This window comes from Lissotriton vulgaris, chromosome 3_1, assembly GCF_964263255.1.
Source record: "Lissotriton vulgaris chromosome 3_1, aLisVul1.2, whole genome shotgun sequence".
Classification (NCBI taxonomy): Eukaryota; Metazoa; Chordata; class Amphibia; order Caudata; family Salamandridae; genus Lissotriton; species Lissotriton vulgaris.
In genome coordinates, this window is record NC_141689.1 from 862972532 (window position 1) to 862992187 (window position 19656).

The following is a 19656-nucleotide window of genomic DNA, read 5'->3' on the forward strand; positions in this document are numbered from 1 at the left end:
GGATCCAGTCCAGTGCAGAGACTGACTGTCTTTAGACCCAATCCTTATGTCTTTTTATAAGAAGCAAATGATCTGTATCATAAACTGCAGCATAAGAATTGCTTGTTTTCTTTTGTCTAGGACCGTGAGAAGATCTTCGCGAATACATTTACAATTGCTGATCCTGTGTCTCTTGCAGGTCAAAAGTCTACAAGAAAAAATAAACAGTGAGTTTATGAAGGGATAGGATGAGGGTGGGAGGTCATGAGATTGGGAAGTTGGAAACTGTACATCCGTAACAATTAGACTGCATACTAAGTTTAACTACTGATCCTCGCTACCTAGTTACAGTGAATGATTCTGGAATAAGGAGTAGTGCCAGCACTTAAGCCTATCACTACATAAAGAAGGAGCCTAGCAACATGTTGCTTGGTTGAGGAGGTTTTCCTCACCTCAGAAACTGTTCGCAGCCGTCTTTGTACCGTCTTCGTACCTGTCCCTTTGTTGTTTTTGGCCCTTCACCGAACTCCTCCCCTATTTGCTTTTAGTTCTCCAGTCTCCAGGGTCATATTTTTCCTTCAAAACACAGAAATGGTGTGATGCTCTCTTAAAGTGCATAGGGAATTGTCTCCCTAGCCCTAAATGAGTTTTCCTACCTACTGCTAGTATCCTTCCAGAAAAAAGGGCACTTACAAGAATTGGACGAGGTGGGCTCACTCACATAATGTGACATTCTTCATCATTGGCCACCACGTTCCACCTTGGAGAGATAGTACTACCAGGGTGGGCTCAACCTCAGGGGTGGCTACCCTGAGGGAGTTCTGAGAAATTATTTTATTTCTCTGGATAAAATACTTGGATCAAGTTTATGTCTAAAAGAACCTTAGGATATACAACAAAATATCCTTTTTCAGGCATTACCACACATAATGACTGAGACTCCTAGGGAATACTCTACATTATAAGAAATTAAGTGGAAACACAACCACCGACTTCATGAATGAAACCCCCTTTATGATCAAAGGCGCCCTAGACAACGGCTGGGGGACTGAGAAGGAGGTGTCTTTTCTCATTGAGAAAGAACCTACGACAACTCACTTCTGTTTTGCCAAAAGTGCACAAAATAACCCCCCCCCCCCCCCTCCCCCCAGGGGTGCTTGATCTTATCAGGGATAGGTTTGACCTTAAAATTACAGTCACAATTCTGTGATTTCTTTCTGAAATCTCTAGTAACCCAGATGCCCTCCTATCTGAAAGATACCAAGGACATACTAAACAAACTCGAAGTAATGACTTCTGAATCAGGCAAGGAACTTCTATTGACCCTAGATGTGGAATCAATGTACACAAATATTCCTCAAGAATTCACACCAGAGGTTATAGAGCAACTACTGACTCCTGGACAGGCAAACAAAAGGACACCTGCCAAGTGTATCCTTGACTGCGCACACATGGTCCTTACTAGGAACAGTTTTGAATTTAAAGGTGATTTCTTCTTACAAATGCATTGAATTCCATGGGGAGCGCATGTACCCCCAGTTTGGCATGTTTGTATGTACATAACTTTGAAATCAAGTATATCTACTATGAGGAGAACCCATACTTGAGGCAGATAAGATTGTGGCAAAGATTATCTGAGGTTCTATCTGATATCCTTGTGATCTGGTGAGGCACCAGAGAGGATGCAATGGAGTTTACTGAATGGGTCAACAGTTTGGACCCATTTTTGAGATTAACAATGAGAATGAGCGATGTGAAAATACAATTTGTGGACTTATGGATATACAATGATAGGGGGATCCTGAAGCTAAGGTTTATTATAAACCTACAGACAAAAACAGCCATCTACGCTTTGAGAGCTTCCACCCTCGAGCACTGAGAGAAGGCGTACCAATAGGTCAATTCTTAAGACTCTAACTGAATTATACAGAGAATGGTAAGTACGGAGAACACACAGAAAAACTAAGCAAAGAACAAAGAGAAAAAACTACCATGCGAGAACCATCACACATCAAGAAAAAGAGCAATAAATAACGAAAGTGATGTCCTGTTGGACAACTACAAAAAAAACATGTGACTCAAGACCCATATGCGTAACAACATTTACTCCCATCTCAAATTCAGTCACTAAACTGTTCAAGAGACATTGGGCTATCCTAAATTCTGATAACTGGAAAGTTGCACATCCTATGTTCTCCTTCAAAAGGAGCCAGAATTTACTTTATGCATTGGTTCACACACGCCCTAAAAAAAGGAGTGTCAGCGAGCCAAATTACACTATGGAAAACCCCTGTCCCCTTAAGGCCATCAACCCGCTGGGGTTACAGGGTATGTCAGCTTATGAAGAAATGTAAGTCTATAGATTTGGGCCGTGCCCCACAATGGGTACTAAAACAAATTACAAATTGTAATTCCAGTCAAGTTATATATCTCTTAAAATATTCTTGCAAGCTCCTATACGTTGGTATGACTAATAGGAAGGTACATGTTCATATTAAGGAACACAGAAGCACAACAAGGTGTAGGAGAGACAACACAAAACTAACTGGACACTTTATTGAGCACCAACACAATGCAGACAACATTGAAAGGTATGTGATTTAAAACACGGAAATGCAGACATACAGATACGAGTAAGGCACTGTTGAAGTATGAACTATGCTGAGAGTTCTGCTTACATACTGACACCATAGGACTGCAGATGACACCACAGGGGAGCCTTCTGAACTTGTGGGTAGCGGCGGTGTCTACTTTCTATCTTGGGGACCTCGGGGAGTTTCTAGCCCCCTTGCTGCTCCTTACAACAAGCCCAGCACAGCCTGGTGGGACTCGCTTCCCAGGCTGCATCGGCCCGTCATCTGGCAAATTGCTCCCAGCTGCTGCAGGGGGAGGCTTGGTGATCACGCTACAAAGCGCTGCCTCATCCCCCGCAGCGCGCGACACCACAGGGTAGCCTTCTGAACTTATGGGTAGCGGCGGTCTCTGCTTTCTATCTTGGGGACCTCGGACAGTCTCTAGCCCCCTCGCTGCTCCTTACAACAAGCCCAGCACAGCCTGGTGGGACTCGAGGTCCCAGGCTGCACCAGCCCGTCATCTGCCAAATTGCTCCCAGCTGCTGCAAGGGGAGCGTGGTGATCGTGTTACAAAGCGCTGCCTCAACCCCGCGGCGTGGGACACCATAGGGGAGCCTTCTGAACTTGTGGGTAGCGGCGGTCTCTGCTTTCTATCTTGGGGACCTCGGGCAGTCTCTAGCCCCCTCGCTACTCCTTACAACAAGCCCAGCACAGCCTGGTGGAACTCGCTGTCCCAGCCTACACCGGCCCGTCATCTGACCTAGCTCTAGGACACCCCCGCGCCGCACGGCCACCAGCTGCTGCGTGCGTCTTCCCCGCCTTCTGCCTCGCTGCCTCGCTAGCCAAGCTTCCGCCGCGTGACCACGCCCCCTGCCTTCTAGCGGCGTGGTCCGTGACCGCCTGTCCTGCCCCCGTCGTAATTGCTGTTCTGTACTGTTTTTAGTGTTGCCTGTCTCCCTGTAACTTGTTTTTGCCTTCTGTATTGCTTGTTTCGTTTGGCCCCTTCGTCCTCCCTCCCCGCTCCCCGCTTCCCGCCACCGCCGCTAACCCCGCCCCTTTTTGCCTTCTGTACCCTCCCCGCTCCCGCCTCCCAGCTGCTCCGCCCCCCGCGCACTTGGCCATATATGGCGACCGTGCGACGCAGGTGAGTGTGACCTAGCTCTAGGACACCCCCGCGCCGCACGGCCACCAGCTGCTGCGTGCGTCTTCCCCGCCTTCTGCCTCGCTGCCTCGCTAGCCAAGCTTCCACCGCGTGACCACGCCCCCTGCCTTCTAGCGGCGTGGTCCGTGACCGCCTGTCCTGCCCCCGTCGTAATTGCTGTTCTGTACTGTTTTTAGTGTTGCCTGTCTCCCTGTAACTTGTTTTTGCCTTCTGTATTGCTTGTTTCGTTTGGCCCCTTCGTCCTCCCTCCCCGCTCCCCGCCACCGCCGCTAACCCCGCCCCTTTTTGCCTTCTGTACCCTCCCCGCCCCCGCCTCCCAGCTGCTCCGCCCCCCGCGCACTTGGCCATATATGGCGACCTTGCGACGCAGGTGAGTGTGACCTAGCTCTAGGACACCCCCGCGCCGCACGGCCACCAGCTGCTGCGTGCGTCTTCCCCGCCTTCTGCCTCGCTGCCTCGCTAGCCAAGCTTCCGCCGCGTGACCACGCCCCCTGCCTTCTAGCGGCATGGTCTGTGACCGCCTGTCCTGCCCCCGTCGTAATTGCTGTTCTGTACTGTTTTTAGTGTTGCCTGTCTCCCTGTAACTTGTTTTTGCCTTCTGTATTGCTTGTTTCGTTTGGCCCCTTCGTCCTCCCTCCCCGCTTCCCGCCACCGCCGCTAACCCCGCCCCTTTTTGCCTTCTGTACCCTCCCCGCTCCCGCCTCCCAGCTGCTCCGCCCCGCGCACTTCGCCATATATGGCGACCGTGCGAACGCGCAGCGGGCGCACCGATTGTGCGCCGAAGGCGCGCCAAAGGTAAGCTGTCTACGCCCGTCCGCGCCTGGACCGCGCCCAGTGCCAGGACCCCTGGCCCACGAGGACCCCGGCCGACCCGCCTGACTTACACCGCCGCCACCCTCATCTCACTCAACAACGGCCGACCCCCAGGATGCTACCGAGCCACCCCACGACGCTCCCACGGACCCTTCAGCTGCCACGCCTGCAAGTTCACCTGCATCCGGACCTGCCCGGCACCAGCACCTGCCAAGCCGAACACCAGCAGCAACCACCTCAAGTGCATCCTCCTCAACACCCGCTCCGTCCACAGACACGCCATCGAACTCTGGAACCTCCTAGACGCCACAGCCCCTGACGTTGCCTTCATTACGGAGACCTGGATGAACGCCTCTTCAGCGCCCGACATCGCCATCGCCATCCCAGAGGGCTACAAGATCACCCGGAGGGACCGCACCGCCAACCAGATGGGAGGAGGCATCGCCATCATCCACAGGAACACCATCCGAATCACGACTAGCACCGACAACACCCTAACCACAACACCTGCATTTCCAGATCCACACCGACCCGAAGACCACCCTCAGAGGCACCCTGATCTACCGACCCCCGGGACCACGCACTCAATTCAGCGAGGACATCGCCGACTTCGTCAGCCCGCATGCCCTCCCCTCCGCTGACTACATCCTCCTGGGGGACCTCAACTTCCACCTGGAGAACAACAACGACCGCAACACCAGCACCCTGCTCGACAACCTCGCCAACCTTGGACTCAAGCAACTGGTGAACACCCCCACCCACCTCGCCGGACACACACTCGACGCCGACTTCTCATCCAGCAAAGACATCGCCTTCAGCCACGCCACTGGACGGACCACAGCTGCGTACACTTCACCTTCAAAAGAACGACGATCCACCACCACCAGCAACAGGTTGCCCGTAGAAGCTGGAACAAGATCACAGCCGACCAACTCGCCGCTTCCCTGAGCCATCACCCTCCTGCCAGCTCAGCGAACCCCAGCCAGGCCGCCGACAACCTCACGAAGTGGATCAGCAACTGCGCGGATGAACTCGCCCCTCTGAGGACCCCGCCCAGCAGACCCGGCAGCAAGAAAGCCCCATGATTCACCGACGAACTCAAGAGCTCCAAGAAGAACTGCCGAGCCCTCGAGAAAGTCTGGAGAAAGGAACCTACACCGGACAACATGACCACCCTCAAACTCGCCACCCGGAAGCACCACCAACTGATCCGCGCCGCCAAGAAAACTGCATTCAAGGACCGGCTGGACAACAACGCACACAACTGCAAGGAACTCTTCAACATCGTGAAAGAGCTCTCCAACCCCAACGCCGGAAACAACGACATCACCCCTCGCAAGACCTCTGCAACTCCCTCGCCTCCTACTTCCACAACAAGATCGCGGACATACACAACAGCTTCAGCACCCAACCGACGCACGCCACGACCTCAGCAACGCCGCCCACCACCACCCTCCGAGCCTGGACTCCGATCAGCACCGAAGACACCGTCCGCATGAAGAACTCCGTCCACTCCGGATCTCCGACCGACCCCTGCCCTCACCACGTCTTCAACAAGGCCGACGCTGTCATCGCACCCCACCTGCGGGACATTATCAACACCTCCTTCGACACCGCCACCTTCCCCGAGAGCTGGAAGCACGCCGAACTCAGCGCTCTTCTCAAGAAACCTACAGCAGACCCCACCGAACTCAAGAATTACCGCCCAATCTCGCTACTCCCGTTTCCAGCCAAAGTCATCGAGAAGACCGTCAACAAACAGCTGGCCGCCTTCCTCGAGACAAAAGGATCCCTCGACCCCTTGCAGTCCGGCTTCTGAGCCAACCACAGCACCGAGACCGCCCTCATCGCCGCCACCGACGACATCCGAGCCCTGATGGACAATGGAGAAACAGCGGCCCTCATCCTCCTAGACCTCTCCGCGGCCTTCGACACTGTCTGCCACCGCACCCTAGTGCAACGCCTCAGCAACGTCGGAACCCAGGAGAAGGCACTGGAATGGATCGTCTCCTTCCTCGACGGAAGAACACAGAGAGTCCGCCTACCACCGTACAAGTCAGAGGCCACCGAAGTCATCTGCGGCGTCCCTCAAGGATCCTCGCTGAGCCCCACCCTCTTCAACGTCTACATGAGCCCCCTCGCGGCCATCGCACGCCAACACAACCTCAACATAATCTCCTACGCCGACGACACCCAGCTGATCCTCTCCCTGACCAACGACCCCGTCGCCGCCAGAGCCAACCTGCACGAAGGGATGAAGGAGGTAGCTGAGTGGATGACGACCAGCCGCCTGAAACTGAACTCAGACAAGACGGAGGTCCTCATCCTGGGCTCCACACCCACCGCCTGGGACGACTCCTGGTGGCCCCCCGCCCTGGGCACCGCACCCAAACCGACGAACCACGCACGCAACCTGGGCTTCATCCTGGACTCCTCCCTCTCCATGACCAGACAAGTCAACGCCGTCTCCTCGGCGTGCTTCAACATCCTGCGCATGCTACGGAAGATCTTCTGGTGGATCCCCACGGAGACCAGGAAGACCGTCACCCAGGCCCTCGTCACCAGCCGACTGGACTACGGCAACGCCCTCTACGCCGGAACCACCGCCAAGCTCCAGAAGAGACTTCAGCGGATCCAGAACGCCTCAGCCAGACTCATCCTCGACATCCCACGAAACAGCCACATCTCCGGACACCTGAGAGACCTGCATTGGCTCCCCGTCAACAAAAGAATCACCTTCCGTCTCCTCACCCACGCACACAAAGCCCTACACGATCAAGGCCCGAGCTACCTCAACAACCGAATCAACTTCTACGCTCCCAAACGCCACCTCCGATCAGCCAGCCACGCCCTCGCCGCCGTCCCACACATCCGTAGAGCGACAACAGGAGGAAGGTCCCTCTCCTACCTGGCCGCCAAGACCTGGAACTCCCTCCCGACCGACCTGCGCCTGACCCAAGACGACCTCTCCTTCAGGAAGAAGCTCAAGACCTGGCTGTTCGAGCAGTAACGGCACCCCCCCCCCAAGCGCCTTGAGACCCTACGGGTAAGTAGTGCGCTCTATAAATGTCTTGATTGATTGATTGATTGATTGATTGACAAATTGCTCCCAGCTGCTCCAGGGGGGGGCGTGGTGATCGTGCTACAAAGCACTGCCTCAACCCTCCGGCGCGTGCTGGCAAATGGTGGGCCGTCTGTGGCCGTCGGAGGCCGGAGGAGGCTGGGCTGGGCCACCCCTCTAACAAGTTATTGTATTGTATTGCCCTGAGTTCTATGTACTGCATAAAACTATGTAAAAGATTAGGAACTGTGTAACAAGGGCAAGAATTTGATCATAGGTACATCTGTTTCTCTAGGAGTATTTTGTCTACCTTAATTAAGTTTTTGTTTTCTACGGGGAGTGAGTATTGGTAATTCTCAGCTATGGCAAAGAGACGTGCAAAATTAATGCTTGAAAATGCTTGCAACACTATTGATACATACTTGGTAAAAACTGTTAGCGTCCTCACTGAGGAAATTGATCGCACCGAGAGGTGCCTTTCAAAGGGATCAAGCATTATGCTGGTTGACCAGGTTAATGTAAGTGAAGTGCCCAGCTCGACTGGTGAAGCCAGTCTGGATTTTGGCTTACCTGAAGGTATGAATAACAACAATAATGGAAATTAGCTTTCTGGCATCTCTAATAAACCTAGGCTACCTGCTATGGACACTAGCCCATACCCTTTATCTACCCCACCAACGAAAGGCAAAGGTTACAAAAAGAAAGCATTAGGGCAGGGTAATTTGAAGGCGAAAAAGGATAAAAGAATCGCCACAGCAGGGAATACGGTCACTACGCGTACAAGATCAAAGCAAAATCTAGATACAACCTCTGGCACCTTAAACATAGAAGACGTCTATGCTAAATTAATTGAGCTGATCAGGACCCTCCACGAAAAGGTGGATAATTTGGCTAGGGAGGTTCATAAATTAAGTGGTAATTTGGATAAAATCAGTATAAGGTCCCAAGGGGACAGGTTGAGATCAGAGGTAAATAATGGAAATAAAGGAAGTAATGATAATAATGGCAAAAATAGCAAATCCACTGCCCGGAGTAACAACAGTATTTCTATGGCATCTTATTCAAGTAAGGTTATTAAAGAAAAGCCAAAAAACGAACATTTAGGTAATGGGGAACTGGTAAAGACCGATTCTACATCTAATGGTAAAAGCACAATTACTACCCCCGATGAGGGTGTGATTATAAAGGAAAAACCAGTGCCCATAGAAAATGTTAAGAGAAGCCACACAGATCCAATGCCCGCAACTATAAGAAAGACCCCAGCTTTTATTAATTTGCCACCTGAATGCGGTGCCTATGTGGCGGTTCTTGTAAATGTCCCCAAATTAAGGAAAGATCAAGTGGAAAATCATGATACACTTAAAAATAAAATTCTATATTGGTTATCCAACAATTGTGATTTTCCAATAGAGGGGGAAATCAGATATTGTTAACACAAAGGGTGGGATGGAGACTGTGTAATAATACATTTTAGATCACTAGGCTGGGCACGAAATACTCTTGTTAATGCCCCCCCCCCCCCGTCAGCATGGGAGCACAATGCGACCCTTCTCCCCCTAGGGTATTTCTACAGGCATTTGGCGGCATCTATAAATCATGACAATATGAGCAGTAACTTTAATTTTACTTGCAACAAAATGCCAACAACATTAAAACCTCCTGTTTTATTATTCCAACTTATAACAGATTTCAGGCTTTTGATTTTTTAGAGGACGATGATTGACATATGTTGGTTTTGGATACAGCTCAGGATCTTAGCCTAACAGGGAGATTACAGAAGACCATAGAAGCAGAAGGCAATGATGTTTTATCATCTTCCCCTTTGGTATCCCCCATACCATTATTAGATATGGCTGAGATATTTAACTTAACCACAGGTACTACTATGAAGGGGGGTATAATTAATAGTGTAACAAAAGGGGCGTTAGCCACTACGTCACCAATAACAATGGAGTTAAAGTCTATAATTCCACAAAAAGATAGCTCAGCTCCTCCTTTATGTAAATCAGTACTAGTCAAACCAGATGAAGGATATAGCCTAGTTACATGGAATATCGCAGGTCTCAATAGGAAACTGGATACACCATTTTGGAGGGATTTCATTAGTGCAGGCTATGACATCTTCTGCCTGCAAGAAACATGGTGTAAGGAGCTTATTTTTATAGAAGGATATACCTCCCATTGGCTAGATGCTGCTAATTCTGTAGCAGGCAGAGCAAAGGGCGGTCTCCTTCTTTTGATATCCAATAAACTAACTATATGTAAGATTAAAAGCTGCATATCAGTAGATATTTATAGTCAGGTGATGCAACTAGAGTTTTCCAAAGGTAAAGACCTAGTACTTATTAACTACTATAATAATATCTTTGACAACAGTAGAGGCAGTATTATACAGCCACTTGGCAAAAAAATTGAAAAGGCCCAGGCATCATCTAGTAAACAGGCTATTATCCTTTGGGTTGTCGACTTTAACATCCAAACCTGCCCATTGTCCCAAAGTAAGTCGTGTGGATTTGGGAAGGAGACTGGTGTTGATGTTGATACTGACTATCTGCACTTACCCATTGTGGCTATGGTACAACTTTAAATAATCTGATAGTAAAATTAGATCTAGAATGGTTAAGTTGTACCAAGAATAAAAAAAATATCAATTGCCCAACATTTACTGTCAGGAATGCCAATACTAATATACATCATATCCTGATTTCTTTTAATACTGATTACTCTAATCTATGGGTCACGGGGCAAGCTATAAGTGATCAAAATAGTATATCCATTTTGCTATTGTGCTGGGGGACTAAGCAACCCATTAATAGTATTTGTATGAACAATATTGCCGCTATAAGACCTAACGGCATGAGGATCAAATGGGCTGCTACTGATCCCCAGAAGATGCAAAGGGAGGTCATAAGAAAGTGCAGTATTGAAATAGATTACTGACTTAGCGATGAGGCCAACACTGACACTCTACTTTGTAGTTTTTTTAAGATAAATAAAATTATAGAAGGCTTATTTACCAAAAGAAATAGAGGAACCAAGGCAGTATGTACTGGATGGTTTGATAAAGATTGTACTCTAGCTCTGCGCGAATTAAAACAGGCCTTGTGCATTAAACCCCGAAATAACATAGTTATTAAGAATCTACGGTATAATTATAAATTAGCGTTAGAAAACCGAAAAAGAGATCTTCAAGAAGATGCTTGGAACAAACTGAGCCTAGAAGCAGATACAAACAATGGTCAATTATTTTGGGAGACTATAAATAGCCCCTTTTTAAAGAATGACTGCATGCCCGAATTAACCTCGCATGTTGATTGTAACGCATGGATAGAACATTTTACAAATATTTTTAACCCAGGTAGGTTGGTTTTAGATGCAACTGTGTGTAAGGATTCCATTTGGTTATCATTACCTCTGCTCATAAGTCTAGATGAGGTGTATGTAGGAATAGCTAATAGTAAAGGTGGCAAAGCCCCCGGTCCCAATGGGGTCCCGTGGACTTATACAAAAATGAAATGAACCTATGGGCTCCCATACTAGTAAGGATTTTCAATGTTGCGGCGTTAGGACAACTTCCGCTGTCATGGGGTCAGTCTTTAATCATTCCCCTTTTTAAAAAGGGATCAAAATCCGAAGCGTGCAATTATCGTCCGATTTCATTATTAGATTCGTCAATTAAAATCATGAGCAGGATTTTGCTAAAAAGGTTGGAAACATGAGTTGTAGAGAACGATATTTTATCTCAAGCACAATATGGGTTCAGAAAAGGACTAGGGACCCTGGATCAGTGTGTTAATCTTGACCTCCTGATCAACAAATATACCATTGTTAAGGAAGGAAACCTGTTCCTATGTTTTGCGTATCTGAGTAGCGCTTTTGATCTCGTAGATCATTCTATTTTATGGCCTAAACTATTCGATTCTGGTGCTCCTTAGGAAATTATACACTTTTTAGCAAGACTCTACGAGAGGTTATCCTGTAAAGTATGTTATGGACCAGCTAGTGAATGTACCCCCTTTTTTAAGGTTAAAAGAGGCATCCGCCAGGGTTGTGTACTGTACCAACTTTTATTTTCACTATTTATTAATCCAATCGATGCAATATTAGGTCAGATACCCGCGGATGCCCCACTGATAGATGGGAAAGCTGTTCCAATAATATTATATGCGGACAACGCTGTTTTATTATCACACACACAGATCGAATTGCAGTGACTTATTGATAATTTCACAAAATTTATAATGAGGAGGAAACTTTTAATAAATAAAACAAAGACCTTCGTTATGACATGTGGGAAGAAAGTCAAGTCAGTTAGGACTTTTTATATAGATAATGTCAAAGTACAAGCCGTTAAAATGTTCTGTTATCTTGGAGTAGCATTTGCAGGGGATGGGAAATGGACAAACGAAGTTGAAAATGTGAGCTTTAAAATGAGTAGGAACACAAACAGTATTTTTAGATTTTCTAACAAACTGGGGGACCTGAGAATAAAAGACATGGTGGCCATCTATAACGCTAGATCGGTTTTGTCTGCGTTATATGGGGCAGGAATATGGGGTCACCACCCTGGGAAGTCGCTCCAGTATGATGAAAACAAGTTCCTCAAACGCCTATTGTGCGTACCATCATTGGCGTCCACAGAATTAATACACCAGGAAGTGGGAATTGATTACATCTCTGATCTAGCCGCTTTACGCCCACTGACACTATGGCGATCAATTTGGTCCAAAAATGAAACGTTATTCACACAATCGATTATAAGAGATTGTATGAAGTTGGATCACTGTTCTCGCATTCCTTGGCTTAGATACATTCACTACTGGTATAATCTCCTGTTTAAGTGTAACATATTCTTGGAGCCAGAGTTTGCAGCTACTATATCTAAGAAGGAGCTAAAAGTGACTTTATTAGTCCATAACAGAGAGGCCAGAGAGAGACTGTCTGGGAAGCAATCTACTCTTGTTTTTTTATCGAGAATTAAATCTTAGAATAGGCTTCCAGACATATTTAACTGTAGTGACAAGAAATTCTCATCGCTTTGTTTTAACGCGACTTAGGCTAGGAATTGTCCATCATCTTGGGGCTTTTCCAAACATGAAAATAAGCACTAATTCTACATGTCCATGCGATAGTATCTCGAAACAAAGTTTTTGCCACTTTTTAATGTTTTGTAAATTTTATTCCTCTTTTAGGAAATTTTATTTGAAATCTATATTTTTATAATACAATGTTCGGTCCACTAAATTGGCAATGAAATTAATCTCCTCTTTAGAAAGCGCAGACATCTGTTTTTATGTTGCTTTGTATATTTTAAAATGTATAGCTGCTAGGAAATCCATTGTTCTTTGAGCATACGCTTAGTTTGTATATTAAACTGTAAGCCGGGAATTTTAATGATTTTTAATGATATGAAGATATTTTAATTCAGCTGCATAGGACACTTTGGTATGTTATATACAATTTGTATGCTATTAACACTTGGCACTTTAGCACAAAAATTTGCACACAAAATGTTTAATTGTTAATATGCATTACCTAGAGTATAGTACATAATATGTATATGACACTGTATGGACTCCTAGCTCATTGAGCTATTTAGGAAGCATATGGCATTCTTAGGTAGTTATGTTTTGTATTTGTAACCCAATGAAATCTGTATGGAGTGCACAACAATGGCATATGATACTCTATTGCAAATTCTTTTTCTGCTTATAATGCATTTTTGCACTATGATTAATACAGGAAGCACATGGCACTTTTATGCGGCTTTTGCACGTTAGCAAGATTTGCACAAAGTACCTAGCATCAATAGATGACACCTTATTGCGAAATTTGGATGTAATATATTAATTTCAAAAATATTTTAGAAAGCTTAAAGTGGGAGAGTTATACGAAACATGTGTTTAGCATATGTAGTAATGGTTTAGATTGCATCATAGATGGCACCATGTATCTAATGATACTTTTCCATATGTGTCCTAATTAGTTTGATTTGTAATGTTGTTGATTTTAATATGAAAAGATAATAGTACTGTATTTTATTGTTTGCTTATATGGTTGTGTTTGACAAACCGAATAAAGCATTTTGAACTGAACTGACATCCCATGGGGGGCCTGGGTATTTAGATGAAACAGATGTTCTACCTACTGGGTGCCCTATACACCCCCATCCAGTCTATAGATTGTATAAAATATGGTGATAATCTTTTGGCCCTCAGAAGGACCCACATTTATCTCTATGGCCACTTTACCTTTGAATAATGGCAATCACCACTCTGCATAAAGTGAGTACCTTTTCCAGTTAATAGGGGCTCTTCTTAAGAGGAGGGAATATAAATATAAACATATTTTCTTCCCCTTCTACCTGTGTCAGAGTGTGACTATGGGAGGCACCCACCCAGAACAGACCATGAGGCAAAAGGACCCCTGGCACTAGGCAAATAATGAGATATTGATCTTCACTGGGATAAAGTACGGCACTCTCATTCCCACGTGTCTTCATCACCTGTGAATGAGTTTAGTGAGTGAGTTTATGTCACATTTGCCACGTTTGTTGATGTTTGAAAAGTTGTTTTAATATGCATAAAAATGTCAATGTGCATTTTACGATATTGCACTGCAATGGAAGTTGATACTGTTGTGTGTACCAATATTAGGTTTTCCTTTTTGTACCTACTACTACTGCTATGTGTTTTCCTTTCTTCCCTTGACTAGGTACTAGTACCCAGTGACTGATTAAAGAGAGGTAGGTCCTCTCAATTTTAACCACTGTACCCTCCATTCAAATGAATAAAGTCAAGGGATGCATACCTTTAGTACTGATGAATACCCTAGACCTCTTTTAGGCTCCATTAAAAGGGCATGTTGGCATAACAACTCAGAGGGTCATAGCAACCGCATACGTATTCTGAGACTGCCTGGTGGTATTTTTTATTTACACTTAGAGTACCACCTGAATAAAGGATACTTTTTGATATACCCTAAGGTTTTTTAGACATAAACTGGAACTAAATATTTCATCCAGAGAAAAAAATAATTAAAAAAATTCCCTAAGGTTAGTCCCCCCCCTCCCCCACGTTACGTGAGTGAGCCCACTTCGTCCAATTCTTGGAATTGCCTTCGATACTAGAAGTAGGTAGATAGGAAAACACAGACAGTGAGACAATTCCCTATGCACGTTAAGGGGGCATCACTCAATTTCTGTGTTTATCAAGGGGCAGGCGTAGGCCTATTGTAAAACTTCTTCTTCTCTCATTGATATTTATCATATTTTTCCTTGCCTTTTGCTGTTCCCCTAATAGTGCTTCCTTCTCAGCAACTACCTGCCGTCTGCTTTGACACTCAGAAGTCTCTACCTGGTCTCCTGGTCCGTCAGGGATCCTCATTGCACCATCCACCACAGAAACAGGTAGCCCTTCCTTCTCTAATTCATGGCTGTATTTACTTTCCTTCCTGTTGTGGCCATCTTCCTAAAAATTACTTGCATCTTCCCTTTAGTCGGGTACCCAAGTCCTAATACCACATGATGGATCCTGGGAAAAGGGGCTTGCTTATAGCACTGACACAATTCCAAACCAAAGGAGTATCGTCATGGTGTTCTCCTGTATTTACTCCTGCATCCGTCTCAATTTGTCCCCTGATCTCTCTGCTGGCATTTCCTGTTTGTCACTGCGGTGTGGAAAGGTCTGGGGACAGTAAAGTATTCTCAGCAGGTCTGCATTTCTTGAAAACTTGCATTCTCTAGTTGGCTACAATTGTGAGAAGTGTTGTAAAGGTAGCATGCATAAAATCTTTTGTGATAACACCGATAGAGGCAGAGCTATTATGGGTGTTTGGTACATCAGTTGGCAGAGATGAAAACCTTTCTTTAATGACAGAGACTCGTTATAGCTCTGTCGACACGTTTGAAGCTTTGCGACTAAGCCAGTTTTATCCAGTCTTCTAATATTAAAGGCTTGAATGATAATGTGAGGATTGAAATAACAGTGAAATTATTGGTGGGTTTGCAGCACTGAAGGATGGATTTTTATGTTGTATGGAATATTTGAAACTTTGGACTCGAAAAGGAAAGGGGGTATTTAAAATTTTACTTGGTCATTAGTGCTTCGGGATTTGTTAATTTGTGGAAGATATTACAACATTCTCTCAAATGACTGAGGCTTTGTTTACAGGCTTAGCCTAAAGTTCCTTTTTGGTGTTTTAAAGTTTTTGTGGTACTCTCAGTTGCGGATTTTATTTTGTATTTTGACAGATCTGAAGTATGAATGAAAAAATAAATATGCTGTTAATAATAAAAAGATTACGATAATGAATCACTTGCACTGGCTTCTGGTAAATTATCGTATTTATTTCAAAATCAGAGTCATTATGTTTAAATTAATTCACAAGCCTGCACCAAAAATGGCTAACAAACAGAGTTGAGTTATACAGTCCCACTCAGAATAAGAGGAGACTTTCCATCCCACATAGTTAGCTTCAGTCCAAGGGTGGGAAAGTATTCTCAGTTCTGGGCTCCACAATGTGTAACCCCTGCCCACAGAAATCAGGCTTTTGACCAACTGTATCACCTTTAGAAAAGAAAATGAAGTCTTGTTTATTCTAGGTAGCTTATTTGGACCCTTGGTGAAAGAACATTCGGGTAGTGCGTTTTATAAATATACTAAACCATTCATTCATATTTGTTTCTAGCAGCGTCAACCCTTTCATTAAAATCTCACACTAATATAATGTTCCTGTTTACTGTTTAAAGATACACTGAACGATCCAGAGTCTCTTTGAGGAAGATGATGTTGTTACTGGTGTAGAGTAAATCAATGCTGCTGCAAAAGAAGTGTTAGGATTTATTAGGAATTTGAGAACTAATGGCAGCAAGAAGAGAGAAAGAATGACAACAAGCAGTGCAAGGAAAGAAAATTCATTGTTGACCGAATTTTTAGAGTAGGAGAATGAATATGGAGATCAGAAGATAGTTAGGAAACAGTAGAGAGAAAGCAAAATTGTGATTGTGTATGGAGAGGGAGCAAGTGAACAGAAATACAATCAGTTGGAGGGTGTTATAAAAGGCTTAAAGCAGAACTATAAATTAATTGAGTAGAGTCAATAAATTAACTTGCACAATTAAGAGAATTTGTGTGCATCATCCATAAAAATAGAAACGTAATTAAAATTGTAAGCTTAAGACTACAACTCGTAAAGTTATCTCTTTTCTGCTTAAGAGGATCCTAGTCTGTAATGACACTATCTATTTTAAAGTTCATTACGTGACTTCATAACGTATTTGCTACAAGCATGCTGTAAAATTTACTGTAGTGTTAAAACTGTTACCTGCTTATAAACCTGTCGCAAGTATACAATCTCTTCCACTGTGCCCAAAGATATCAGCCTAAATACCTTCACATCCCTGGATTGGCCAATCCTGTAAGCTCTGCAAACATAAAGTAAATTTCCAATAATCAGCCTTACACATCAAAGTACATATGAAATCACAATGTGTAAAAGCATACAAATAAGTAACTGTCAAACAAACATTGAAAGACAAGTACAGACATAAACATATGGCCATTGGATGCACTATAATAACAATGGAAAGAGCGCTAACAAAAATGACCACCAGTTCAACATTGTGGCAAACCGATCTGTGTACAAGAGAGAGCAAAAATTAGGAACATCATATCACGTTTAACAATGGAACATATGTCAGTGAGAGGCATAATGTGCATATTTTAGAAGAAAGTAAGTAGACCATTGTGCACACTTGTTAATACAATTTGGTAAAGGGGAGGACACAACACAGAACGTAATGATTTCCAGAATCAGAATATTTCATCATGTTGACAATGTCACATTAATCAATGGGGTACCTTAAGATGCATGAATGTCCAATGAAGCAAGGAAAATTCATCTAAGAAAAGTGAACAGAAAGGACTCCACATTCAGCAATGTCCATATCCCTACACCAAACGTAGCACAACTTAAAAATAAGTTGCCCAGAAACGCTGGGATCACCTTCCAAAGTCGTACTACATTGTGAAATGGCATATAAAAAACACAAGGGTATTGCTGCACAAAAGCAACACAATAAAATTCCACTCATCAATACACTATTGCCCATTCACCTTTGAAACACTTAAACTAGCCAAGTATTGGACCTAGAATGTAGACATATTTAGTTTGGATTTTGCATCCAAACAGTGAGTAGGCCTGCTGACCACTGTAGGAGAGTAGGGCCTGCTATCCTATGGTCACCCCAAATGTTTGCTTTTTGCTTCACTGGTTTATGACTTAATGTGGCTGTGGGCCTGCTAATCAGACCCGCAGCCTGCTGTTCTCTCTCTAAATTAATGCCAATGCACTCTATGTGCATTACGAATTGGAACTGGTTCACCTTATAGGCCCCTGTAACAGTGTACTCCAGGTACCCAGGGCATAGGTGTATCCAAGGCCTACCAGGGGCTGCAGCAGGTATTGTGCCACCCCTTGCCTGGCCTCCATATTTGACACAACTGGCTGATCACTCAGCTGGGGTAAGTTGGTGTTATCACCTCTTACTTAGATAGAGTATCCCTATATCTAACCCTAACTGGACCCATGTTAACCTATAAGCCACTCCTATGGAAGGGCTCAGCAATCCTGGAGGCAAAGTGCTTGGTTTCATGTGAGATGGTGCTCTAGCATGAGCTGAGCCTGTCTGCAGCTGTTGGTAACAACTCCCTTAGCTGTTCCGGGATATTGCCATACCATATACTCTTAAGTGCATTATAATCCTCGCGGTTATATGCTAACTTTGGTTTGGCTTTATCAAAACATGTTGAGTAAGGTGTCATACGATTTGGAATACTATCCCCTCGACAGTCCTGTCGACGGGGATAGCATTCTACCCTTCTAGAGGGACACAACATGTACATAACCTGAACCCCGGTTAAAGTTAAACTTGAGCCTCAGCATCACAAAATGGATGCTGCCACCACAGACACAAGTCTGATCTCCTGCTGCTGGGAGTCTTGGACAAAGGGTTTCCTGCCTTGGGAGGTGCGAGCACCACCCCAGACAGGATTTTGTGTATTGGGTAGGACAGGGCTGAATAGATTGAGACATGCCTGGGGCACACAAGGTGTACCCGTGCATAAGCCAGTCCAAACCGGTGCTGGGGCTTTCCAGCCCCAGTCCTGGCGCGGAGCTGGACAAAGGAAAGGGGGTGTAACCGCCCCCCTTCCGGGTCCCACCCAGAGGAGGGACCTAGCAGGTGATCCACCCTTCAGATTGGGAATAAGAGTCGGAGCAGTGCCATAGCACCTCAGATCGTCCTGAAATCAACTTGAAACAAAGAAGAAGACTGGACTTCGACATTCTGCTGCACAGAAGACTGAAGAGTATCTCCCTTGTGGCCTAGGAGTGGCCACCCTGTGAACACAGGCACCATCTAGCAACTCAACTTCTGCTTTTCCGCCGCCTCCTGCCGGAGCCCGAGCCCAGAGCCTGACGAGACCCAGACTCCCAGACATCTTAGAGCCCGATCCACAGTCCCTGCAAAGAATAGACCCGTCGAGGCACGAGAGACGTGGGACCGGCCATCTCGAAAGACCCCCGAGAAGCTGACTGCGCAGCACCCGAGGCACCCTCGACGCTGTGCTTTGGGGTTTGAGAAGCCCCACCACCGAGCAGCATTTGCACCGAAGATCTGCGTGGGGCCGTTTTGCACTTTGCCACTCGACGCGCTATCCCGGCCACTTGCCACGTGGCTAGCGGCCATCTTGGCGACGAAACCTACAATCAACACTGTGGGTCTTATTGCTCCAGACTTGCCCTCGCTCCTGTAAAAAGGAGCATCCGCTCTGACCTTGCTGGTCCAAGTGAGAAGCTTGCATCGATTCCTGCTTGCATTAGCCAAGGCCTGTTTGCTCCGATTAAGAAGCCGACACCGCCATCAGCTAGAGCCTTCGTGGGACAGCTCGTGACCAATGCCTGGATGTCCTTGACCTCTTCGTATCCACGTGGCTGCAGAGACAATCTTCACCTCATCGCCTGTTTGCACCCGACATCGCCTGGTTGCATCCTGGTTCCACGGTAGT

At 45.8% G+C, this 19656-nt stretch overlaps 1 protein-coding gene across 3 annotated transcripts in view; it reads right to left on the bottom strand.

Annotated features, from left to right (window-relative positions):
• Positions 1-19656, bottom strand: part of ERCC6L2 (ERCC excision repair 6 like 2) — a 1198109-nt gene that overhangs the window by 536568 nt on the left and 641885 nt on the right. For all 3 annotated transcript variants that reach the window (XM_086961179.1, XM_086961178.1, XM_086961180.1), the window contains one exon: positions 16913-17012. In XM_086961179.1, the coding sequence (XP_086817305.1) occupies positions 16913-17012 (100 nt within the window). The remainder of the gene's footprint in view (positions 1-16912; positions 17013-19656) is intronic.